The sequence below is a fragment of the Onychomys torridus genome, chromosome 2 (assembly GCF_903995425.1).
Source record: "Onychomys torridus chromosome 2, mOncTor1.1, whole genome shotgun sequence".
NCBI classification, from domain to species: Eukaryota; Metazoa; Chordata; class Mammalia; order Rodentia; family Cricetidae; genus Onychomys; species Onychomys torridus.
In genome coordinates, this window is record NC_050444.1 from 115,332,159 (window position 1) to 115,358,725 (window position 26,567).

Genomic DNA, 26,567 nt, shown 5'->3' on the forward strand with positions numbered 1-26,567 from the left:
TCAGCTTTGCCGCTCAAGGTGTTTGGTTTCCATGGAATTGGTTGTGAGTCCTAGTATCTGTGATCCACTGTCTGTTTGCTGGTTCTGCCCCCTGAGCTGTTTAGTCCTTAGAAATTCCTCGGCCCTTCAGGCGGATGTGAGAGCAATTTGCTGTGGTGAGCTGCTGTCCTCTGAGTGGGTATCTCGAGCAAGGAGGTATATAACACATTTTTATTTTATTATGTTGAGGGTCATTACACAAAGGTCACACTCTAAATTCATAACCATGACCCTAAGCCTTTCTCCCCTAAGCAGCTCACCTCTGTGTCTTAGCTGAAGGTCAAGTCCAATCTCTTTGTTTTTCAAGACAGTTTCTCTGTATAGCAGCCCCTCGATGTCCTGGAACTCCCTTTTAGACAAGATTGACCTTGAACTCACTGATTGCCTCTTGCCTCCCAAGTGCTGGGATTAAAGGTGTGTGCCATGCCGGGGCGGAGGCAGAGCCAGGCGGATCTCTGTGAGTTCTAGGCCAGCCTGGGCTACCAAGTGAGTTCCAGGAAAAAGGCACAAAACTACACAGAGAAACCCTGTCTCGAAAAACAAAAAAACTCAAACAAACAAAAAAGGTGTGTGCCATCACGCCTGGCCAGGTTCAATCTCTTAACATTAGTTTTTGATTTGAGGGTCAGGATTCTGGGTGAGACTCTCCAGATGTGCAGGGCGGAGCATTGCTCTTGGTGTCCTCTGCTTATATACCTTCCAGTGAGCTTCATTGGGTTCTAGGCCTGTGTCTGGTTATCTTCTTGAGTAGGTGATTCACTGGGTCCTGGTTATCAGGTGCAGTCTTGGTTGTAAGTGGGGTTCCCAACTAAGCTATAAAGGATTGGTTTTTGGGGTTTTTTTTTTTTTTTAAACTATGCTCAGTACAGTGGGAGTAGTAGACTCTCCTACCTGTTCCTATTAAAATGCTGTTGCTGGAATGGGCTGCCTCTCCCTTCCCACCCTGCCTGGTCAAGGAGCCACACAGTCTGAGGGTCCTTAAGCACAGACTGGGCCTGTGGGTGGAGGGGAGAGAACTGGAGTTTGGCTCTTTTAGGGAGAATCTATCTAACATTTCACACTCTGCAAAAATAATGCTATTAGGTTGGCCTCAGAACTGTTTTTGTTTTGTTTGTGGTATATAATAACTTCCTTTTTATTTTTCAATTTAATTTTTGTTATATTATTCATTGTGTGCATGTAAGGTCAGAGAACAACTTGTAAAATGGGTTCTACCCTTACATGTGGGTTCCAGAGATCAAACTTAAATTGGTGGGCACCATTACCCTCTGTGCCATCCAACCAGCTCGCGCTCTCTCTCTCTCTCTCTCTCTCTCTCTCTCTCTCTCTCTCTCTCCCCCTCTCTCTCCCTCTCTCTCCCTCTCTCTCCTCCCCCCCCCCTCTCTAAGTTTTTTGAGACAGTCTTACTTTGTATTTCTGACTATCTTCAAATTCACTATGTAGACCAGGCTGGCTTTGAACTCAGAGATCCTCCAACCTCTCATCCCAGGTGCTGGGATTAATTTCATGCACCACTATGCCCGCCTTGCCAATTCTCTTGTTTTAGACCTGTTTTGTGTGTGCTGTGTTACCAAGCTACTTCCCCAGCCCTTGTCTGTTTGAGATGGGGGTCTCACTATGCTGCCTACGCTCACCACCAACTCCTGGGGCTCCTACCTTGATTTCCTAATTAGATGGGACCACACGCATGCAACTTCATGTCCACCTCTAAATGGATTTTAGTCATTGTGCATAAATTGTGAGTTCTGACCTTTTCCACCCCTTGTTGATCATATCCATGTGTACATCTCATTAGAAACCCTTTATATCAAATGTTTATGAAGTACACATACCATAGTTTCCTTAAGCAGTCTCTTTGGTTTTTTGAGACAGGGTTTCTCTGTAGTTTTGGTGGCTGTCCTGGATCTCGCTCTGTAGCCCAGGCTGGCCTCAAACTCAGAGATCCGCCTGGCTCTGCCTCCTGAGTGCTGGGATTAAAGGCATGCGCCATCACGGCTCGGCAAGCAGTCTCATTTTTACCAAGTTTCTCGATAAAACTTAGTAAATTTTCATTTGTTTATATTTCAGATGATTTTGTATTATTTTAGAGTTTGAGCTTCTGAAGTCCTCTCAGGGAGAAGAAAGTGCTCTCGGGTGTTAGTGCATCCACGATGTCGGGTATGCAGTCAAAAGCAGCCAGGCTTCAAAGGGAGCCCAAGGAAAAGCCGGCAGCAGGCACGGACAGGGAAATGGCCACATCAGCGGATTTAAAGTACAGTGATGTATCGGCAGCCATGATGAAGAAGTTTAATGCTTTAATGGAAATGCAAGACATGATGTTTGTAGAGATGAGAGAAAGCCTGAAAAATGATCTAAAGGAAATGCTGGTTAAACGTACACCACCTGAGGTGAAGAGTTCAGAGGACGGGGGAGAGCAGCGAGAAGGAGAAGATTCAGCCTCAGATTGGTCTAAGCCAGGAGAGAAAGTGAAGGAGGAAAGTTCTGGAACAGAGGAGGACCCTGGAAACCTCACTGTAAAAAGTGAGGAAAAGAGCAAGCTGAGTAGGAGGCAGTACAAAAAACAACCCTACAGCATCCGCGCCATGAAACCGTCACTAGAGAGGCTGGGAGAAGCCCCGCCTCGCGTAGGTGACAGGTGTAGAGAGAGCGGTGGCCATGTAGAGGTCCTAGGCGAGGACCCGAAGAATGGGCAGGACAAACCAGCCAAAGAAAGAAGGCGTCATCAGAATAAAGAGAACCTCCTAAATGTCCCCAGAGACCCCAGCACACCGGAAGCGGGAGCCACCCTCAGGCTGGCTGCTGACTTCTCAGCAGCCACGCTGGATATCAGTAAGCAGTGGGGCCGCATCTTCCGCCTTCTGAGGGAGGAGGGGCTGCAGCCCGAGCTGCGGTGCTCAGTTAAGTTAGCGTTTAAATGTGATGGCGAAGCAAAGACTTTCTCGGACCTTGACAGCCTCCGCCAGTTTACCAGCAGAAAGCCTTTTCTGAAAGAATTACTGAAAGATGTACTCCCGCCACGCGAAGCAAGAAACGGAGGACGAAGAAATGAGCTTCAAGAAAGATGGGTAAGCATAGAAGGATGTAGGAGTCAAGTGTAAGAGTTGGCATAATTCTTTAAAAAGCATAATGTGAAATTTTTTAAACTTTTTTTTTTTAAATTATTTTGTGTGCATTGGTGTTGGATCTCCTGGAACTGGAGTTACAGACAGTTGTGAGCTGCCATGCGGGTACTGGGAATTGAACCCCAGTCCTCTGGATGAGCAGCCACTGCTCTAAACCACTGAGCCACGTCCCAGCACCGTGAAATCTTTAATATTAGCACTTTAAGTTGGAAACAAGAGTACTGTTGCAAGTCTGAGAGATGAGCAGGGAATTAAGGTCTGTTTGATAGGAGTTCTGGAGATTGACAGGAAAACATTTATGTTAAAATTTAAGGTTAAACACTAAGAATATCTTTTAATTCATCCAAAAGGGGGAGATGAGTGGGCACCACCAAAACTTTAAGCAGTGGGAATGGCAGTGTTAATATCAGGTGTTAACTGGGTTTAATATTCTTTCTAAACAATAGTCTCTGTGTAAGAATGTTTTGCCTGCATGCACGTGTGTGCATCATGTGCCTGCCTTGCCTGGTGCCCTCAAAGGCCAGAAGAAAGCATCAGATCTCCCATGGAGCCACTCCATGTGCGTGTTGGGAACTGAACTTGGGTCCTCTGCAAGAGCTCTTAACCATTCAGCGATCTCTTGAGCCCTCACACTATCTTTCAAACCTTCACTACTCTATGCACTCAACATTTCACTTAACTCAAACCTAACCTGGATGGATTTATATTTATTGACCACTCTGGTTTCCTCCCGTTCAAGCTGGGCGGTGGTGGTGCATGCCTTTGATCCTAGCACTGGCAGAGGCAGGCAGATCTCTGAGTTCGAGGCCAGCTTGGTCTTCAGAGTGAGATCCAGGATAGGCACCAAAACTACACAGAGAAACCCTGTCTCAAAAAAACAAAACAAAACAAAGTCCTATTCAAGTCTTCCAATAACTATATTTTTAGATTGCTATTTAGAGGTAGTATCAGCTGCAAATATCATCTTGACAGACACAGGGTCTTGCTATGTATCCCAGGCTGGCCTCCTTGGTACTGAAATTGTAGGTGTGTACCACACCACATCTGCTCTGGTCTCGTCTTTTTTCCTGGTATATTTTGATTTATTATAGAGGATATCTATCATATGCATGCCGGTGATACCACTGCATGGACATTCAGGAGATCCCATGGCCAGGTCCCCTTAGCCATACGATTTGTTGGGTAATGTGGCTGGTGTGTGCCATAGCTCTGTGGTGGTTTGCATCTCCCCATTAGTAAATCTTTATTTTAAGGTAGATTTTGTAAACATTAGATTTTTTTTTTTTATTGAGGTGTTTATTTTATTTTATTTTTTAATTTTTTTTTTTTTGGTTTTTCGAGACAGGGTTTCTCTGTAGTTTTGGAGGCTGTCCTGTGGAACTCACTTTGTAGACCAGGCTGGCCTCGAACTCACAGCGATCCACCTGCCTCTGCCTCCCAAGTGCTGGGATTACAGGCGTGCCCCACCACCGCCCGGCTTTTTTAAAAAATTTTTTATTTTATTTTTTTTTATGTGTATGATGTTTTGTTTACATTTGTGTATGTATACCATATATGTGCTTGGTGCCTGAGGAAGACAGAGTTGTCAAGTCCCCTGAGACTGGGGTTTTAAATGTTCGTGGGCTGCCACGAACTGAGATTTTCAACACACCTAGAATTTGTACCACTTTGTATAAGGTTGGACTCAAACCTCAGTGTCCAGTGTCTTCCTGTTGCTCACTATTTTATTTTTATTTGTTGTTTGTTTGGATAAAGGCTGTCATTTAGCCCAGACTCCCCACCCTAGCACCTCCGTCTCTGATGTGCTGGGATTACAGGCACACCACTCTATGCATCTTCTGGTCACTGTGTTAAAATGTGGGGCTGGGATGTAGCTCCGTCGGGAAGGTGCATACATAGCATGCATGCACAAAGGCCTGAGTTCAATCCCCGACACCACATAAATCAGGCACTGTTTCCGTGAATGGTGGGAATTGCAGCTGAGGCATGAGGACTGGCATGAGTTTGAGGCCAGCCTAGACTATTAGTGACTGGATCTCAAAAAACAAACGAACAAAATAATAATAAAATAAAATAAAAAAGTTAAAATTGCTGGCAAGATGGTTTAGTGGGTATTGGCGCTTGCCATATAAGCTTGATGGCCTGAGTCCATACCTTCGTCCCACATGGTAGAACAGAGAACTAACTTCTTCCTGCAAACTGTTCTCTGACCTCCATATGAATGCTGTGGTAACCCCCCCCCCCCCCCTCCACACACAATTTAAGAAAAAAAAAAAATTATCCGGGCAGTGGTGGCGCACGTCTATAATCCCAGCACTCTGGAGGCAGAGGCAGGTGGATCTATCTCTGTGAGTTCCAAGGCCAGCCTGGTCTACAGAGCTAGTCCAGGGCAGACTCCAAAGCTACAGAGAAACCCTGTCTCGAAAAACCAAGAAGAAGAAGAAGAAGAAGAAAACATTAGGTTAAATTGCTTTTGTGTCAGAGGGAAAGGTAAATGACCATTCAGGTGAATCTGGGTTACTAGGTCTTCGTTCTATAGAGTTGTGCTAAATGTCAAGAGAGATCATTATATGTGTTTATTCAGTCAGTCACATGCAACACATTACATGCTGGGGATTCAGAAGGTCAGAGCAGGCATGACCTTGTGGAAATTTGTTCTGAGTACTTCAGAAGAAGCAATTTGTTAAGATCATTATAGGAAACGGAATCTATCTGGGGACCCACGTCTTTGAGAATAGGTGACTGGATGCAGTTGTCTACCCTATCAGTGTGGGAGCATACTCACTCACCATGCACAACGCCCTGAGTTTCAGCTTCACCACAGGGAAAAAAATAATACTTAAGCAATTTTACAGATATTCGTTCATTGTTATGGCAAGCATATTAAATTTAGAGGGTGAAAGAGGTAGGGGTTTTAATTTATTGAACAACATGACTTAAATAACATTTTTTAAACTTTTAGGGTAAAACTCTAGGAGACACAAAGCATGAAGCTGGAGGAAAAGCAAGTGATAGTTTGAGCTTCCTCTTCATCAACGAGGTAGAAGTTGCTAGTCCGAACGTGAAGACTGAGGAAGAAGAAACATTGGAATTGAAGGATAAAGAAACTCTCAAGTTGGAGAGGCAGGAGGCCTCAAGGCTAGAGGAGGAGGAAGAAATCATAGATGTGGAAAAAATTTCTGAGGGAGACGCCTCAGAGATGGGGGAGGAGGAGGGCTCAGAGTTGGAGGAGGAAGAGGAGGAGGGCTCAGAGTTGGAGGAGGAAGAGGAGGAGGGCTCGGAGTTGGAGGAAGAAGAGGACTCAGAATTGGACGAGCAGACCTCAGGGGAGGGGGAGGAGGTAGAGGAGCACTCAGAGCTATCAAAGGAGGAAGAGGCCTCTGTCCTTCATGAAACAGGAGGATCAACCTTCCAAGGCCTTACTGTGGTCGAAGAGCGTGGCATTGAGAAAATCACCAGGAGTGGTGAGGAGATTGGTTTGATTAGTTTGATAGCAGATTCTGAATCAGAAGAAGAAGGAAATATGAAGATGACTTTCCATAGTAAGAAAAAGGAGACCTTCCATGGACTTAGAGAACTTGCCTTTAGCTACTTGGTTTGGGACTCTAAAGAAAAAAAGCTGGTTAAGTGCCAGCAGGGAGGAGCAGCCGCCATGACTGGTCAGGGGGTCGGGATGCCCTGCCTAACGTTGTACTTGGCTTCTGCATCAGAATCCCTAGAGGCAGGCAGTGATGGTTCTAAAAACTATTCATGTACAAACCTGAGTGTCCCATCACAAGTCACACCACTTCTAATGAACACAGAGAAGGGGAGATACAAGACCCCGCAAATAGAAGAGCTCTCAGCCAAAGAAGCGGACTTGATCCATGAAACTGAGGAGAACTTTAGAAGAGGGGTGATCAGTATTATCAGGCAGATGCAAAGGGAGGTTGAAAACATCAAGAAACTTTACTTTTTCGACGTCTTAAATATGAAGAGCTCCATGGATGATCTGAATTCCTTAGCGTGCATGATTGAGGCAAGAGTGAATGAGCAGGAAGATGCAGTGGAGGGCCTGACTAAGGAGACAATGCAGTTGGCCAAGGAGATCGTGGATAAAGAAAGGCTGAGAGAGAGAGAGGATAGACTGCGGAGCTCCAACATCCGAGTGATTGGAATCCCAGAGAAAGAAAACCGCGAGAATGGAGCAGAGGACATAATTAAGGAAATAATAGAAGAAAACTTTGCCGAGCTAGAAGACCTGGGTCTCGAGATCGTCTGCGCTCATCGAATCCCTAATGTGGTGGATGAGCACAGGCTCACGCCTAGACACATCTTAGTGAAGTTTTGGAGTGCTGGTGATAAACAGAAAATCCTAAAAGCTTCTAGAGCAAAAAAAGAAATAACCTACAGAGGGTCAAAAATCAGACTGACAGCCGACTTATCACCTGGCACAATAGATGCGAGAAGTCAGTGGTCCGGGATCATTAAAGTTCTGCAAGAAGAAGGCTTTCAACCAAGAATCCTTTATCCTGCCAAGCTGGCATTTGATTTTAAGGGTAAAACCAAGGTATTTTTTGATATTGAAGAATTTAAAAAGTTTATTTCTGATATACCCTTTCTGAAAGAACTGTTGAACAATATAGTTTAGCAATCTAGAGTCCACCGGAATACATCCAAAAACCAAGTCAAGTTGGACACTGGACCATCACATCTCTGTCCAGAAGGACAAACAGCTGGCTTTTTTTTTTTCAGGGACAGGAGGCAGCAAGTCACTACCTGAATGTTGGTTGAGTTAGCGTATGTAGCGTTTTAAAATGGCTATCTACCCTGGTGAGGAGGCATCTTCCCAGCGTTAAGCACACACGGGGGAAAGTACTGGAGGCCACGGTGGGAAATGACAGATAAGTTAGACTAGAGTAGTTGTGCAAGGGGACTGAATCAACAGGTTACAGTACTTTACCATTCGCCACAATGTGGATTTTCATATTAAAACTTGAAGGTTGAATGTGTCATTTGCTTACGTAATATTCTTACGTTTTCAAAAGTACCTTGCTGATACTGTTTATGAATTTCTACCCTTCATTGTTTCAACCCATCCACTGCTGGAGTCTTTCCCTTAACGTGCGACAGTGCGTGTGTAGATAGTCCTTCATTTGAAATTAATCCGTCTTCAGCGGGGAGGCACTGAAGTCAAGGAGAGTGGAGCAGAAGGCTTTGTTTTGTTTTGCAATGAGCTCCAATGGTCCCAGTTGTCCTTGAATCCTTCTCTGTAGCTGGGACTACCTTCCTGCTTCAGCCTGCTGAATGTTGGAATTATGGACTTTTTCTTTTTTTCTTTCTTTCTTTCTTTTTTTTTTTGTGGGGTTGGAAAGGGGATTTCTATGCAGTAAAAACTGCGTCTAATCCTGGGCCAAGTTAAGACAACTGATGGAGTCCTACCATCCATCTCTGAGGCACTCTGGGGATGGAACCAAAGGCCACCGGCTCTCTTGCTTTGCCTCCACTCAGACCTGATAAATGTCAGGTGTGAGATGGACACAACCATCCTTGCTGCTGTGTTCTCTCTCTCTTTAAAATTTTTTATTTTACATGTACGGATGTTGCATCTGCATGTGTACGTGGGCATCATGTACAAGCCTGGTGCCCTTGGATGCCCTGGGATTGGGGTTACAAAAGATTGCAAGCCCCCAGTTAGGTGCTGGGACTTGAACCTAGGTCCTCTGGAAGAGCAGGCAGTACTTATAACCACTGAGCCATCTCTCCAGCCCTGTGTGTTGTCTCTTGCTATGCTGCTTTGCTTTAAGTGGCTGCCAGGAAATTCCCTCCATGTTTACTTTTTGATGTACCACCATAACAAATTACCACAGACTTGATAATTAGCAACAGATTTAGGGGCTGGAGAGGATGGCCTAGTGGTTAAGAGCACTGGATGCTCTTCCAGAGGTCCACTTACTTGGCTGCTCACAGCCATCTGTCAACTCCAGTTCTAGGGGATTCAGTACTCTCTTCTGATTTCCAGGGGTAACAGGCACAAGTATGGTACATGGATAAAAATGCAGGCAAAGTACCCATACATGTAATAATCTTAAAAACAAGTGTGAGCCCAGGGGTCAGAACTCAGTCTGGGCGGCACAGGGAGACTGTCTCACACAGAAACAATAGCGGGCCTTCCAGCCATACAACTGAAGTAAGTGCATAGGCCTGTGGTCCCCAACCTTAGGGGACCAACCTTAGGTGGGGGTGGGTGGAAGGCATGTCCAAAGCCATCTCCCACAACAGTAAAAGGAAATGACCTGTGCTCCAATGTGAGTCTTTGTTTTGTTTTGTCCATGAATTGAAAGCCAGTGTTATGCTGGGTTGAAAAGGTATTTAATTGTATCATCTTGTTGAGAGTTCTGCGGGTGTTGGCTCCACTGGGCCCTAGGTTTAAAATTGGTGGTAGAGCACCTACCTAAGGGGTACCTGGGGACAATGGCGGCACCAGGAAAATAGGTGCTCACGAGAGTTCATTCTGGAACTCTCAATATGATCTGAACGTGCAAACGGGAGGAACGCCTTGATCTCCACAGCATACCACAAAGTCATCCCTGGGGAGTTCGGAGTTGCTTCCGGCGACCTTGGGTTTGCCAGCCACCCTTCCTTTCCTTAGTGCCTTAGTTGTCCACAGAAGCCTATGCAGTGGAAGCAAACTTGCTTGGCTGTTCTCCCCTCCTCTGAGCCACAGGCACACACACACACAAAGTAATAAAAGTCATAAAGGTGTGGGCAATACTCTGAGCTTAGTTTCTGGTGGAAATTAACTGATTCCAGGAAACACTCTCTGGTCATTCTCTGGGGACCAGTCACACCTGTGTTTGAGCCTCCAGAGAGAGAGACCTTTCATCCTTGGAGTTTGGAAAATGTGATCTCCCAGACCAGAGTGAATGCAAAGTCGAAGTCAGACTAACGTGCAGACTCGAGTGTAGCAAATGTGTTCTTAAAGATTTATTTGTTATGTATATAGTGTTCTGCCTGCATGTGTGTCTGCAGGCCAGAAGAAGGCACCAGATTACAGATGGTTGTGAGCCACCATGTGGTTGCTGGGAATTGAACTCAGGACCACTGGAAGAGCAGTCAGTGCTCTTAAACTCTGAGCCATCTCTCCAGCCCCTATTTTCATGTTCTTATTTGAAATCCCTTTATACAAGAACACCACATGGTGACCAGGACTGTGCTACATGGCCCTGAGGACCGTGGCATAGGCATCAGGTCAGCTGGCCCAAATGGAGTCAAAAGAATACAGACAGGCCTGATACAAGGTTCCAGACCACAGGACCCATGTGAGACATGTAAGGCTCTGCCATTGGCTTTGTGCGCAGGGGCTCTCTGTGGGGACAGAGGTTCTGAGTACTGCCTATAAGGACAGAGAAGAAAGAGGAATTAGGCCCCCTATCCTGCCCTCTAGATGGGGCCAGAAGCATGGAGTTTTGGCAATTTGACCCACCACTAGCTACTGGAGCCACCCTCAGCCGTGGCCATGGCGAAGAGCTGGCCAACCCTGTAGGAAGCAAAGGCAGCAGATCCCAGGCCTCCCTGACTGGGTCACTAGGGTGGAGATGTCACACAAGCCAAGGAGAGGGGAGATGACAGGCAGACAAGTGAGTTAGGAGTACGTGACAGCCCCCAGTACGTGTTCCACGTGTTAAGATATGATTAAACAGTGACTGACAGGGACAGCCTGGCCAGAGAGCGGGGTGCTGAAGGACAGCCTAGTCTTCAGCCCCATGCTGGGGCAGAGACACAGTGGGCTGGGCAAACCCCAATAGTTCACTACCTTCTAGAAGTCAGGGCCCAGCCAAGGCCTGAGGAAGGGAAGACAGGGAACCTGGAGGGACGCAGTGATTTGGAGGCCTGGGCTGGAACCCTTCCTCCACGGCAGAAGCAGCATTTTGACACTAGAGGGCTGTGGGCAGGAGGAGGAGAGGCTGAGGCTGCCTACCTGAGGAGATCAGGGAGGATTCTGTCGGCACTTTGGTTTGGGGTGGGGAGGGACATGTTGGCCTTCTGTTTGTCTGTCATCCCCAACTCCCAGCTAGGCGCCCTTCCATTCCCACGACAGGTGGTCAGTCTTGTCATCATCCGTGAAGTGGGGCTTGATATTGTAGCTGCCCCAAGCAAACATGTCTTTGGGGACCACCTCCATGGGTGTCAGGAACTCGTGCTCCTCAGCCCGGAGCCCAGAGCCTGGACCACGCAGTCAGTCCTGTCAACCTTAACCACCTATCCTGTATGTACGCTGGGTGTACGGCATACCTGACACAGTCTCTATGCACCTGGAAGGTGATTTTTACCCTGTACTCCACCTTCTTTTGGCACAAATGACTGTTTCGTGAAGCTCTCCAGACCACCTGCCCCATCTGGTACCAGAGGACCTGGAGGGGTCGGTTGGGTCGCAATGATGTTGGGGTCTATAGAGACGGCCACTTAGGGCCTCCTTGTACTCACGAAGGAGTTCATCATCCTTGTCCACTTCCTGGATCTCCTGGATTGGGGGCTTGTAGTTGACAGCGTGCCCGCCTCCCTCATTCTCTGCCACTATCTGGGCCAGCTGCTCAGTGGGGGGCTCCTGTTCTGCATTGTTCTCCTCTAGCCTGGGACACCATTGACTTGGCCACCACGCCTGTGCTCCCTCTCCTGTGTCAAAAGTATTGACTCTCAGGTAGCAAGAAATATCAACCCTAACCCAGGGTGAGGTGCCCTTTATCCTTACCTAGTTTTCCCAGTCTTTCTATCCTGCCTCATTTTCCCCACTTGAGACTTTTGTTTTAGGGATTAGTGGTGGCTGAAGTTTCATTTTCTTCTTTTTTTTTAAATTTAAGATTTAAATTAAGGTTTGTTTTCTCTTTTTATGTGTATGTATGCATACCTGTGTCAGTGCCTTGAGACGCCAGAAGAGGGCGTCGGATCCCCTGGTGTTGGTGATATAGGCAGCCACCTGATGTGGGTGTGGGGAGGAGAACTCAAATCCTCAGCAAGATCGGCAAGCTCTCTATCCTGGAGCCATCCCTCCAGCCTTGAAGTTCTATTTTCTGAATCTTCATGGTGAACAGGAGTCTGATTCCAGGGGAACCTGAGAGCTCAGAGGGTGCTGCGCTCACTTGCTGATGAGAGCCTCCCGTTTTTAACCAAGAATTGTGACTATTCCAATGAGGCTCTTATGCAATTATAACAGAAAACAGATTTATTTATTGAGCTGCAGAGGAAGCTACAGCAATAAAATCCAAAGCACTAATGTAGCCTTATTCACGATCTTGTTTTGCTGGAATTTAATACTTGCACACAGCAGGATATGGTCCCGGCTGTTCTGAATGCTTCCTGCCTCCCAGACACCCAGTTTCTGCAGGAATTTGTCTCCTGAAAACAATGGGCACTGCCGGCTATGGGAAGCAAGGCCAGACAGAATATGCCGGCAGTAATATTCCCTTCTCATCCTCCCCAAATTAAAACACACAATTCAGTTGTGTCTGGGACCATTTGGGCTCTCCCCAAAGCTATTGTTTGAAGTGTTTTTAGTCTTAGCTAATTGCTGAGAAATCACCATGAAAGCATCCTAAGGCAACACTCACAAATTCCCAAGGCAAGAGCTTGAATGCCACCCAAGGTGAGGGGGTTGAGTTGGATTGAGTGCCACTCTCTCCTTCACCCATGTATGTCATTGTCAGAGTCCCTCTTACCTCTCCGCCCCAACCTTAGAGGTGGAGGGAGGCCTCCTTGTTCAGAGCAGAGCCCAGGCATACCAGGAGCAGGGAATGCAGGAGCTTTTAGGGAGACAGTGACTTGTTCAGGTCCATCTAATGCTAAATCGGGGCCATAGGAGAGAAGGGCCTGTTCTTTGTGGAGCCCTTCTTCCCAGCAGCACCTGTGTTCTGCTCCTGACCCCCCCCCACACACACACCCCACCTCCCCACCCCCCACCCCGTGTCAGGAGTGCAGGAGGACTGTGTTAGAAGGTTTTCTCAGTGCTCAGTCTCGCTTTTCCTTCCTCTGCACAGTGATTTCCCCAGCTCAGCACAGCCTTGCCTTGGCTGCTTGCCTGCATGCCTTCCATGTCTCCCCTTTCCCAGGGCTCCATCTTCTCCAGGGCTCCAGCTTTAAAAGCTTTCCTCTCTTTTTCTTTCTTTCTCCTCTACCTAGAACCATCAAGGCTTTGATCCCAATAACTTCCACACCTTGTCTGCCTAGATCTCCCCACAGATCCAGTGCATGCTGACTTTGTTGTTAAATTCCAACTCAACAACCAATCCAAAACATTTTTAATAGAAGTCTAAATATCACTCAGTCTAAATAATTTACACATCAGTATTTATTTGATTTGGGTATACTTTTCTAAATACCAGGGACTGGCAAGAAATAAAAATTTAAAAAATTTATAAAATTTTTAAAAATTCATCATCATCACCATCATTATATTTCAGTTTTTTGAGATAGGGTCTCACTGTAATCCTGGCTGCCCTGGAACTCCCCATTTGGAGACCAGGCTGGCCTCGAACTCACAGAGCTTCTGTGTCCACCTCGCAAGTGCTGGGATTAAGTGTGTACCACCATGCCCAGCTTATTATTTTTTTTCCCTTTATGTTTTAGAAAGGCTACCTCCTAAAAGCTAAAAAGTTTAGGTTACCTTGGTGGGGCACATTTGTAATCCCAGCTGGCAAATGGGAGGTGGAGGCAGGAGGATCAAGAGTTCAAGATTGGTCATTCTCAGCTATGTTAATTTCAAGAAGACCAGTCCAACTTGGGGCTCCAGAAGACCCCAGTTCAAAGAATAACAAATAAAACATCTGTAAGACAGAAAGCTTAAGACTGGAGGCAATCAATGGCACATGCTGACGCGGAGAACTCTGTCTCTGTTCCCTGCTTCGGCAGCAGGTACCGAGCTCTGCAAGCTGAGCCCAAGCCCGTTTTGTGCTGGAAGCTCTTCCTAACTAACCTCTCATAACCAACTGTGGCTAGGCCGCCCCTCTCCCTGAATCCCTTGGAACTGGGCTCCGTGTGTTCTAGTGGCCTGCCGGCTCCCCTTTGGCCCAGGGTGCTGCACCAGCCCTGCCTGACCTCTCTAGTGCACCAGAGCACCCATCCACTCCAGTGAGCTCTCTGCAGCCCTGAGAAGGGCAGGGCTGGGAAAGGCTACCGTGACTTCCTCTCTCTGCAAACTCAGACACTCCCCCGAGGCTACTTTCTTCCTTCCTGAGTTGAAATTGGTGCTAAAGAAGAGGTGATGGGAGAAGCAGGATCAGGGATGAAAAGCCACCGCTCAAGAGAACCGAGAACTCTGGAAACACCGCTTGCATTTAGACTCCCCTCCTCCACCACAGGGAAATCAGATTAGGAGTGCAGAGAGGTTGGATTTTCATTTTCAGAAATCTGATTTCTAAAGTGCTTGTCTAGGATACAGTAGCTTGTCCTTGTCAAGTACCCGCTTGACTCAGAGTGTTTCAATGTGGCAATCCACTCTCTCCTGCTGCCTCAGCAGTGGCCAGGCTGGGGCCAATCCTAACAGGCAGCAATGCTTAGGAAGCTCTGGCCAGTTAGCTGCTGCCTCTGAGGGACTGTGAATCTTTTCAATGACTTAGGGCCTGCCTCCATCCTAGCCACCAAGAGGGACAACTTCCTGGAGGAGATGGCAGATGATATGAGCAATTCTCAGATAGATGGAAATACACACACACACACACACACACACACACACACACACACACACACATACATATATACATTATATAGATAGATAGATAATGTGTATGGGTATTTTGCCTGTGTATATGTCTGTGTACCATGTATATGTGTGGTGCCCAAGGAGGCCAGAAGATGGCTTAGGATCCCTTGGTACTGGAGTTAGAGTGCTCATAATCGCTGAGCATCTCTCCAGGCCCAGGCCCTGGGTTAAACAATCTCCTTTGCCTTGATTTTACAACTTGCTTTGGCTAGGCTTGTGCACATGTGGCTCTGCACTAGAATCTCCCTGGTTGGATCATGACAACTCTTGGTCATCAGCTTTGTTCTTGCCGGCATTAGGTAATGCATTCACTTTATTCACAGCTAACAGACACCTTTTTAGAGAATTGTTTGGTTGCTGGGAAATTCAGTTTCTCTTTAGCTGACTGGCCAGTGCACATTAAGTGGAAAATATTGGCCAATGCCTCCTTCTGAGTACTAGACTTAGTCAGAGGTATCCACATGTGTGAGAAGCAGGAGCAGAGCCCATGTGCTTTGTTTTAGAGGGTTGCCACAGGTTTTCTGTAAACAGATGTCTCTCTGAAGTATTAAAAATGTGTTCTACTTGTGAAGATCATGGCTATGCAGCTTGACATGGTGGGTGGCACATGGCTGCAATCCCAGCAAGTAGCAGGTTGAGGCAGAACTTTGTGGCTAGCCTGGACTTCAGAGTGAGACCCTATCTTGTCTGAACTTTATAATACAAATGTCTAAAAATGTCCTTGCAGACTCTCTAAAGATCTTAATCTTTAAACTTCCCACTGACCCTGCCCATGGGAAATAGTTTTTAGGCAAATCATTCCATCCCAGGGAGCTTAGTTTACTCTTGATTGGAAATGAGATCATGTCTTTTACAGCTAGTGGCCCTGGGCTCCTGGACATGGTGACCTTTCCCAGTACATCGGTATTCTCCCCTGCTAAGGCTGCTATGATCTGCAACAGAATAACCACTGTGAACTACTGGGCAAGTGACACAACCTAGGAAGGGTAAGAGAAAGTTGCCAGCATCACCAGACGTGACCAGCAAATACCCATTAACTATGGAGGGACCTGGGAGATGAGAGTTCATTTGATCTTGGCTGTCTCCTCTAGGCCATGACGGAGGCAAGGCTAGACCAGCATGGGCTATAGAGTGAGATCCTGCTTCCAAAATCAAATAAAAAAGAACAACAATTTCTCTGACAAATTAGGAGCTAGGGCAGAGGCGAGGCCGCAGAGCAGTTCAAGGGCCTGTATCCTTAGAGGTAGGCTTTCTCTCAGAAAGAACCGATTGTGGAGGAAACAGGTGTAGAGGGCACTGAAGGCCCTTAGCGGAAGAGTCAAAGGTTCAAGTTGATTCTAGAATTAGTGGCTTCAAAATTTGCAATTTCCTGAAATGGGTACAGTGACTTATAGGGGTGGTTGTCTGTGCTTTACCCCAAAGCGCTGCCCTTAGTAGGCAGCAGGTAATTAACTACTAGTGCTTGCTTTCTTGGCTACCTCATGGTCTTGGATGCTGGATGCTGGTACTGCAGACCAAGGCAGAGTTCTCTAGAGAACTGCATTGGACCTCGTCCCACCCCTCCTGGATCCTGCAACCAACTCCCTTATATGTATGGTGAGTTAACTCAGAACAAATCCCTTTTGACTAACAGGCAGACTCTATGGAATTGCCACTTTAGTGGCTCACCTCTGGCATCACAGCCCTTGAGAGGTAGCGACAGGAGGATCAGGAGTTCAAGGTCATCCCTTGGCTACTTAGAGAGTTCCAGGCCAGCTCTGACTACTCAAAATTTGTGGTGGTGTGATCTAGCAAATAAAGTCTGCCTGAACATTAGAGTGCTGAGCTAAGGCACTAGCTAACCATAGAGGCCAGGCAGTGGTGGCACGCACCTTTAATCCCAGCACTTGGGAGGTGGAGACAGGAAGTGATATGTCTCGGTGGAGAAAAGGAATACATGATGGGAGGAGGCAGGAGCTCAGCCCCCTTTCGGCTGAGGATTTCATACAGGTAAGAACCAGTGGCCGGCTGCTCTGATTCCCTGATCTTTCAGCTTTCACCCTGATATCTGACTCTGGGTTTTTATTATTGAGACCAATTAGGATTCATGCTACAGAAATTGTCCCTGTCCCCACCCTCATAGATTTTTCTTGACTAAATGGAATATGCATCCAGTTACAAAAAATTCATGAGATCTCAAATAGTGCACAATGAAGTCTCTTATTCTCCTCCCCATTCTCCCTGCCACCTCCTCAGAGAGGACAGCATTCCAGCTCGATGTCTTTCCCCTTGCTTCCCACAGTGAGTCACTCTCCAGAAGCACTGGGAGCTTGCTGGAATGCATCATCTCAAGCCCAATCCAGACTCAAGAATGGGGATCTGCATTTTAACAAGACTTCCTGATGATCTATGTGGATATTAGACATCAAGATGCAGTTACCACCACTGTGGTAGTAAGGGAGGCCATGCCTGTTAAGATGTCCAAGAACCCAGGAGTGACGGGGCGTGTCTATAGTCCCAGCATTTGAGAGGGAGAGGCAAGAAGAGTGCCGTGAGTTTGGGGCGAGCTAGGACCACACAATAAGAGAAAAGAGAAAAGAAAAATAATAATGTATTTTTTAAATGCCTGAGAAAATTTTTGTGGATCTTAAGAGAACCCTGCACCTTCTGTGGGAAGGCTGCATTGGAGTCCAGGAGTTGGTGTTTAGTTAGTGAAGCCATGGTACTGAAGATCCAACCCAGGGTCCCAGGAGAAACTTCCTTCCTCCAGCCATTGAGGCAATGCAGGGCTCAGACATCTGTGCCCTGAACAGAGGCCCCTTTCTTCCCAGAAATGCTGACCCATAGGCGTTCTGACAACACAACTGTCCCAGCCTTAAACACTCTGTCCTAAGGGGTGGCCCTGAAAAATGTGCAGGTCAGACACTGCCTTAGTCTTCAGCCCCTGAAGCAGCTTTGTACCTTAAGTCATGGCCATCTTCTGCAGTCAGGCACCCTGTCCCTAGCCTGGACACTCGCAGGGGTCAAGAAGGGATCCGAAGGTACAGCAGTGGAATTTTGTCAAAGAGCCTGTCTTAGTCAAGGTTACTATTGCTATGAAGAAACACCATGACCAAAAGCAAGTTGGGAAGGAAAGGGTTTATCTGGTTTACACTTCCATATCATAGCCTGTCATTGAAAGGAGCCAGGGTGGGAACTCAAACAGGGCAAGAACTTGGTGGTAGGAGCTGATGCAGAGGCCACAGAGGAGTGCTGCTTACTGGCTTGTTCCTCATGGCTCCCTCAGCCTGCTTTCTTTTTCTTTTTTTTTTTTTTAAGATTTATTTATTTATTATTATGTACACAGTGTTCTGCTTGCACGTATCCCTGCAGGCCAGAAGAGGGCGCCAGATCTCATTACAGATGGTTGTGAGCCACCATGTGGTTGCTGGGAATTGAACTCAAGACTTCTGGAAGAGCAAGGAGTGCTCTTAACCTCTGAGCCATCTCTCCAGCCCTCAGCCTGCTTTCTTTATTGTTGTTGTTTGGTTGGTTTTTGGTTTTTGTTGTTGTTTTGCTTTTCAAGATAGGGTTTCGCTTATGTAGCCTTGGCTGTCCTGGAACTCAGACTCACAGAGATCCACCTCCCCTTACCTCTGCCACCCAAGTAAAGACCTGCACCACTACACCCAGCACAAGCTGCTCCTGTTAGAGGCAGAGTCTAGATAGAGCAGTTCATGCTGTTATCCAGGCTGCCCACTGTTGTGGAATATTATTTTAACTAGGCAAAGATGTGTTACATTTGTTTGTGCTAGAAAATAGTACTTTAACTGTGTGAAGGTGTGTTACTTTTGTTTATATTGTATTTGTTTAATTATGTAAAGGTGTGTTACATTGTTTATGCTGGAGAATAGTACTTTGTGTGAAGGTGTGTTACTTTTGTTTATATTGTATTTGTTTAATTATGTAAAGATGTGTTATGGGCTGGAGACATGGCTCAGAGGTTAAGAGCACTCTGTTCTTCCAGAGGTCCTGAGTTCAATTCCCAGCAACCACATGGTGGCTCACAACCATCTACAATGAAATCTGGTACGCTCTTCTGGCTGCAGGGTGCAGCAGGCTGTAGAACACTGTATAAATAATAAATAAATATATAAAAAAAGATGTGTTACATTTGTTTCACCTTGCCTGCCTAAGGCACCTGATTGGTCTAATAAAGAGCTGAATGGCAAATAGCTAGGCAGGAGAAAGGATAGGCGGGCTAATGGTCAGGGACAATAAATAGGAGAAACCTAGAAAGAGAAAGGGGATAGAAGGAGGAGAGAATGAAGGACGCGCTTAGGGCAAGAAGTCAGGCAGACGCCAGCTGGCCAGTCACAAGAGGCAGTGAAAATACGGTCCACAGAAGTAAGGAAGGTAAAAAGCCCCAGGGCAAAAGGTAGATAAAGAGAAACAGATTATTTTATTTTATTTGTTTTGTTTTTAAGATGTATTTATTTATTATGAATGGATGTATGTATGTCTGCATGTCAGAAGATGGTACCAGATCTCATTACAGATGGTTGTGAGCCACCATGTGGTTGCTAGGAATTGAACTCAGGACCTCTGGAAGAGCAGCCATTGCTCTTAACCTCTCCGTCATCTCTCCAGCTTGAAACAGGTTAATTTAAGTTAAAAGAGCTAGCCAAAAAACATGCCTAGGCTAGGCTGAGCATTCAAAACATTATAATAAGTCTATGTCATGATTTGAGAGCTGGTTGGTGGCCTAAAAGGAAAAGCCTGGTACAGACCCACTGTGTGTCTATATGGCAGCTGACCAGCTGCTTCTAGCACTAAGGGAGTTCTGGTCCCCACGTTGCAGATCATAACTAAGCAGTAAGTGGTCCAGCTGGGATGGAGCCACAGATTGCCCCATTGGTACCTGCCTTCCCTGCTTCCTGTCAGGGTGCTGTGCACCTACAGGGCATGTAGATGAAGAAATACCAGCAGGAAGTTCCCATATTTAAGGGTAGGTGTCTACAGAGGTCTTCCCATAGGAGCACAGGTTATCCTGGCCTTCTCATCTTGCTCTGCTCTGAACGTCTGCTCCAAGCACACGGCTGATGCATGACCAGGAGCTTCAGAGCTCTGTATGTTACAACCCAGATACGAGTGGGGCTGGAGCTACTTACTAAACACCAGTTTCAGAGTTCTTAGCAGACAGCTGACTGCTCAGGTGGTGCCTGGGGTGCATGCTTTACCGGGGAGGAGGGGGGAGCCCCTGTGATGCAGGTTAGGATGACTGGCCTCCCTCCTGCCCCCATCTACTCCACCAGCATACTTTGCCTGTCTGTTCTCTGACTATGACTCCTTGCTCCTCCCTTCAACCCATCTTGACCTCTACTCTTGTAAATTCACCTTCTCCCAGAATCCCACTCCCCTCTGGCTTCACTCCCTTCTCACAAACTAAACACTACCACTGCAGGAGACTGTGTTCCCTCAAGTTGCTCAAACAAGTCAGTGGTCTGGCCTAGCTTTCCACTGGCAGCTGCCCAGGCACATACAGCTCATATCCTAGAATTTGCCAGGGTGGCATAGGCTACACTTTCTGCATGGCCGTGGGCTGGCATTTCCATCATCACTGTGGACCAGGGGCTAGTATCATAGACATCCATGACACTCAGTTGGGAGACAAGCTTTTCTTTCTTTCTTTCATTCTTTCTTTCTTCCTTCCTTCTTTTTTTTTTTTTTTTTTTTTTTAAGATTTATTTATTTATTATGTACACAGTGTTCTGTCTGCAAGTATGCCTGCAGTCCAGAAGAGGGCACCAGATCTCACTACAGATGGTTGTGAGCCACCATGTGGGTGCTGGGAATTGAATTCAGGACCTCTGGGAGAACAGGCATCTCTCCAGTCGTGGGGATTTCTTTTTCTTTTCTTTCTCCCGAGACAGGGTTTCTCTGTGTGGCTCTGGCTGTCCTGAAACTCACTCTGTAGACCAGGGTGGATTCAAACTCCAAGATCTGCTTGCCTCTGCTACCTCCCGAGTGCTGGGATTAAAGGCATGTGCCACCACAGCCCAGCATTAGAAAGGCTTTTCTCTCCTGACGCCCTTGGATTGCTGTGAGGTCTCAAGAATGTAGTCTATTTCAGGAGGGGTCCCAGTGGACAATGGTTTACACAAGTGAGAAGGCTTTTGTGTAAGCAGATGTGACAGGACCCCCTCCTGTTCTGACTCCTGTCCTGTTTTGGGGTGCATTAGCCTCATCTTTATGGATCAAGCTAGATGGTTACAGCATCCCAGCCAGTGAGAAAGTGTTGGTCCCTTCCCTTTGCCTGAAGTCTGTGTACATCACTTTACACATCTCTCATCCACATGTAGTTAAGAAGCCAGAGCAAACTGCAAGGGAGGCTGGGAAGAAGAGTCTTTGTCCTTGGTAGTGAGTTGGAGAGCTTAGAAGTAAAGAAGCACAGTAGAGTGGTATTGGGGATAACGGTGACACCAACAAGATTTTGTGACTTACCCGGTTTGTGATCACATACTGGCACACCTCATCCCAGGCGCCTTTGCCAACAATGCTTAATTTTAGCTCCACTCTTTTTCTTTCTTTCTTTCTTTCTTTCTCCCCCCCCCCCCCAGACAGGGTTTCTCTGTGTAGCTTTGCACCTTTCCTGGAACTCACTCTGTAGCCCAGGCTGGCCTCAAACTCACAGAGATCCACCTGCCTCTGCCTCCCGAGTGCTGGGATTAAAGGTGTGCGCCACCACTGCCCGGCTTTAGCTCCACTCTTTATACCTCACAAGAGGCTCCCAACTGACCCCCTGGCTTCTAACCTCACCTCTGATTGGCTGATTTCAGTGTGTAGAGATTCTTCAGTGCCTCCCACCCCCTATAGTAATGCCTCTCCCTCCCCTGCCAGGATTGAACCCAAGAGCCTCAAACATACACGTGCTCTATCCCTCAGCTATATTTCTAGGCAAGCAGTGCTTTAAAATATTTTTAAATTACATTTATTTATTCCTTGGGTGTGTGCAGTGTTCATGTGGAGGACAACTTGCCAGAACTGGTTCTTATCTTTCACTTGGGGACCAAACTCAGGTCATCAGGTTTGGCAGCAAGCACCTTTACCTGCTGAACACCCCCCCCAACCCCCGCAGTAGGATTTTAAGAAAAGAGCTTAGCACACATGTGTTTTTCTAAGAGACATTTGGATCCTTACAGTAGTCTGTGAGCTAGCCCCCTCAAGTTTGGGCTCCAGGCCAAATCTCTAACATCAAAATACAGTAAACAAGACCATATGCCTTCCCCTCTCCCCAATTTCCTCTCCCATGGACTGAAACTGAACTCATCTGAAATCCCACTGCTGTGGGGCCACAAGGCTTTCTTCGGACCACATCTTCAACCCTGCTGCTCTCTAGAACACCCTGGCTCCCTCCTTAGAGTTCCGCTCAAAGTCTCTTCCATGAGGTTTCTCTGACCCTCTCTGGCTGTGCCCCTACCTCAGTCCTGGGAAGTGTTAAGCTTTAAGGGTCAAATGGGGGCACATTGTCGCGGTAAGTGAGGTATCTCTCCTGGGACCCGGAGCAGCTCTCACAAGAGAACTGTTCAAAAACCCGACTTTACCTCGTTTTTGAGCTTCCTGTATCCAGCTGTGATTCCTTCCTCCTCCTCAACAGGCTCCTGCCATCTGTCATAGGGCCTCCCCAGACCTCCAACCATACTAGACTCCAAACTGGGGGCTAATAAATACTCTTTTTTCTTCATTTCCTTCCTTGGGTATTTTTTCACAAGGTGAAAAGAAATGAGCGAGTATAGCCCTGTATTGCAAATTCCCAAGAATCAAGAGCAAAGAAATTTTGAGACCAATTGAGAGGCAACATTTTAATTTATATACAGTAAGGACAGGCCAGAGCTGTGCTACTCAAAGCTTGGTTGTGGCCTGACTGTATTGGTATCTTCTGGGCCTAGTTGGATACATAGAAACTCAGGCCTCATTTCAGACCCACTGCATAACAAGATCCTGGGGGCTGGATACACATGAACCTTTGCAAAGCATGGAGCTAACATTTGTTAATGTATGTGTTTGCTTTTACATTGTGTTTTGATATGCCTTTCCCCCCGCTAAAGCTCCTCTGTTGCACGGATCTTTCCATCTCCGAGCAGCATCCACACATTGGCTTTGGGCATCTCTCACCAATCACGCTGTGAGGAGAAGTTTGCTGCAGAGTTTCTGAAGACCATCTGGGTTATCATGTGGATTCCGAAACTTCCACATGCAGTTTCTTATAGAGAACCCCAGAGGGAGGGTGTATGCTCACCTCCATTCTGAAGATGACGGAGCCATTACCTTCATAGGTGACTCACCCAAGGGGTATCAAGTACCTAGGCATTCCAGCCCAAATGAGAGTTCTTGGTTATGAGTTTTCACTGTTCACATCTCCAATTCTGACACTCTTTCTTTTATAGAGAGATGATTTTTACATGAGACTTCCCCAGCTTTCATGTACAGGCCCCAGGCGATATGGAAGCCTAGGAAAGAACTGTCCCTGGGAGAGATGTTGGCCCAGAGAGAGCTCTGTCTTGCCCTGGCTGGCTGCCACTGAAGCCCAGGCTGGACTTCCATGCATCTAAGAGCTCGGAAGTTATCAGAGCCAGTACCTGCTCATAGGGGCCCTGGGCTTCCCGCAATGACGATGCTGACGTCTACAATGACTCATTCCTGGTAAGAAGCTAGCCAATTCATTTGTTTCTTCATAGGTTGGGAACAGCTGAAATGACTGGACTCCGCCAACATGCATCTAGTGTTAACCATGGCACTGGATTTTCTGCTTGCTTCCACAGAGGAAACTGGAACCACTGGAGGACTCTGAAGTGCCGCACGCCTTGGCATTGACATCACTGGGCTTCGTCCTACCTTGCCTAAATTGATATTCCTCTCCCATTCTCTCTAGACATGCATATTCAGTGGGGTATACTTGTACATATATATACTTGATTCAAAACAAAAAGACTGCACTTTAAAACTCCATGTAAATAGTATTGCTTTTCTACTGTGCGAGTGTGCCCTTACCCACCTGCTTGCTACACAGGACTACAAAAGCAGTCATGAGGAATTCAAGGCTGAAGAGGTCTTGAATTTGTGGACAACCCCACTGCACTGTGCACTCTGCACCTCGCACCTGCTCTGAAGCCTGTGTAGTTTGGGGGGCTTGGCCTAAGGCAAAAAACTACTAAGCATCCTAATGAGCAGCATTAGATGAGGGGAATGTATTGTGCATATTTGACATAGCTTCTTCTTTTGAATGGTGACCCTCTGCCTGTGACCCCGGCCCTCTCTAAGGGCAAAGGAGATCAGAAAAGGGGCCTTTTGTTCCTGGCTGTTGGCTCTTCTGTAGCCTCTACAGCCCCAGGGACCTGCCCTGCTCTGAGTGGGCCTGCAGAAGCTCTGCAATTTCCACATGGGCAGGTGAATTCAGCACGATGGACAAAGCTGTTTGGCCAGCCTGTAGAGAAGAAAGAAAAAGTTCATCCTATCTGCCTCTTGTCCCAGTGAGAAGGGGGGTGGGGCATGTTGAGAAGGATGTTACAAATGTCAGGTGATGCAGGAGGAGATGTGACCCAAATGGCATGGGGACCATGAGACTTAGGCTCATGAGACATGAGGGTTCCTTCCCCAGGAGCAGTCCTCAGTCCTGGGGAGCCTGTGCCAGTGGGAACAGAGAAGGGGTTGCCAGACTCTTCACACTTAAGACAATTGGAAAACAACCTTTCCTATCCCAACACACAGATCTAATTGAAAGTTAGCATTTTGGTGTGTTTCCTTTCTCTTTTTGTGCAGATCTATTGCTGGTGTTCAAGTAGAGAAATGGAAGCATGCATCTGTCTTGAATGCACCCTTTATTGCACCTTTCCATGGTGTGCTGGGAGATGTTTCCCCATTGTTAGTCTCCATAACTCATCTTATTCTGCTTTGACAGGCCACACTATACTAGCAATTTCCCACCTGCTGGAAGCTTGTTTGATGCTCTATGCCTACAAGTCATAAACTCACTGAAAAAGCATTGTCTCATGTGCGGGTCAGCATGTTCATCTGTGCATGTGCACATGTATGCCTGTGCACATAGAGGCCAGAGCCCAACCCTGGTGGTGTTCCTCAGGGGCTACCTGCCTTATTCATTTTGAGATGGAGTCTTTCAATGGCCTGGACCAAGCAGGCAAGGCTGGCCGGCCAGTGAGCCTTCTTACAGGCATGTGCTACAATGTCCGGATGGTTTTACAGCTGTGGGTTCTGGGGATTGAACTCAGCTCCTCACGATTGCACTGCAAATACTTTATGGACTGAGCTATCTCCCAGCGCCCTCCCATCATTAACTGTCTCCTTAGGAGGAGAAGTGAGCTCCCAGCCCTTGTTGATGATTCCTGACTTAAAGTCAAGGTAGCACCTTCTTCACTCCACAGCCCACTCTGCTAAGAGCCAGAGCTGAAGAAGCTGGAGCTGTGGAGTTCTCGTTAGGCTGGGCTGCTGCTGGCTGTACAGAGATGGAGGGAAAGCCTACACACCTGAGTGTTGGAGGATGAGTTCCACAGGGGCAGCCAGTCTCTAATGAGGGAGCACAGTCCTACAGCCAGAGTTCTGGAAGCTAAATGGCTTTGAAAACGACATCTTGGTGACTGATTTAGAGGTAAAACCCAGCCTGAGGCTGCCTGTGATGCTTACTATATATTTTGCTCTCACTGTAACTGTATGTATGTATGCAGAATTAACTTCCTGAGATGTGGCACATCTTTCAGAGGAGCAGGTGGGACATATTAACATGTCAAGCTCCTTGGGCTTCCCTCTTTGCAGCTGGATGAGCCAGTGAAGCTCAAACCAATTGTTCTGCAGCGGAGAAAGAGCTGAGAGTGGGAGGGGCTCCGAGAGTGGGAGGGGCTCCGAGAGTGGGAGGGGCTCCGAGAGTGGGCAGGGCTCCGAGAGAGGACACTGCTGTTATTTTGGGGCAACCCACATTGGCCAGGAACTAGTTGAGCTCAAGGATAACCTGGACTCCTGTTCTTCCTGCTCCCACCTCCTCTCGAGTGCTAAGAGTCCAGGTCTACATGCCACCACCCAATTTAGTGTGGGCAGGGGCTCAAACACAGTGGCCACTGACTATTAGGTCACTTCTCTACCAACTGAGCTACATCCTCCTCTTATTTGCTTTCTTTCATTTTTAAGGTGTGTGTGTGTGTGTGTGTGTGTGTGTGTGTGTGTGTGTGTGTGTGTGTGTAGGTGTAGGTATGTGCATGTGGGTGTGGGTGTTCACAGAGTGGGAGCCCCTGGGGCTTATAAGAATTGTGAGCCACTTAATGTGGGTCCTAAGAGCTAAACTGAGAGATCCTTTGCAAGAAAAGTATACGCACTTAGCCTCAAAGCCATCTCTTGCTTTCTTTTGAAACCAGTAATAGATTGTGTACCCTAATAAAGCTTGCCTGAGGATCAGAGGACAGAGCAAGCAACTAGATTAGACATAGAGGTCAGGCAGTGGTGGCACACATCCTTAATCTTCTCATCACTCAGGAGGCAGAGAACCTTCTGGATCTCTGTGAGTTCAAGGCCACACTGGAAACAGCAAGGCAGTGGTGGCACACACCTTTAACCCTAGCATTGGGAAGCACACATGCCTTTAATTCCAGGAAGTGACAGCAGGGTGGAGAAAGGTATATAAGGCGTGAGGAAATAGGAACTTAGGCAGT

The 26,567-nt window shown here is 47.1% G+C and overlaps 2 protein-coding genes and 1 pseudogene across 3 annotated transcripts in view; 1 reads left to right on the forward strand and 2 right to left on the reverse strand.

Moving 5' to 3' along the window:
- Positions 1–2,189: 2,189 nt before the first annotated feature.
- On the forward strand, positions 2,190–7,791 carry L1td1 (LINE1 type transposase domain containing 1). Its single transcript, XM_036178569.1, has 3 exons — positions 2,190–3,104; positions 6,124–6,327; positions 6,385–7,791. Exons 1-3 carry the CDS (start codon positions 2,190–2,192, stop codon positions 7,789–7,791), a joined length of 2,526 nt encoding a protein of 841 aa, XP_036034462.1.
- Positions 7,792–7,995: 204 nt separating this feature from the next.
- LOC118577934 lies at positions 7,996–11,924 on the reverse strand (annotated as a pseudogene).
- Positions 11,925–22,700: 10,776 nt separating this feature from the next.
- Positions 22,701–26,567, reverse strand: part of Kank4 (KN motif and ankyrin repeat domains 4) — a 68,554-nt gene continuing 64,687 nt past the window's right edge. For both annotated transcript variants that reach the window (XM_036179570.1, XM_036179572.1), the window contains exon 10: positions 22,701–24,337. In XM_036179570.1, coding sequence (XP_036035463.1) covers positions 24,233–24,337 — 105 coding nt within the window. In that variant the 3' untranslated portion in view covers positions 22,701–24,232. The remainder of the gene's footprint in view (positions 24,338–26,567) is intronic.

What these genes read in the sequence shown, in the direction of transcription:
- L1td1 (XM_036178569.1), top strand. Translation starts at nt 2,190, where the DNA reads ATGTCGGGTATGCAGTCAAAAGCAGCCAGGCTTCAAAGGGAGCCCAAG. An exon ending in ATGAGCTTCAAGAAAGATGG is followed by an intron (nt 3,105 to 6,123) that starts GTAAGCATAGAA and finishes TTAAACTTTTAG; the next exon opens with GGTAAAACTCTAGGAGACAC. An exon ending in AGGAGGAAGAAATCATAGAT is followed by an intron (nt 6,328 to 6,384) that starts GTGGAAAAAATT and finishes GAGGGCTCAGAG; the next exon opens with TTGGAGGAGGAAGAGGAGGA.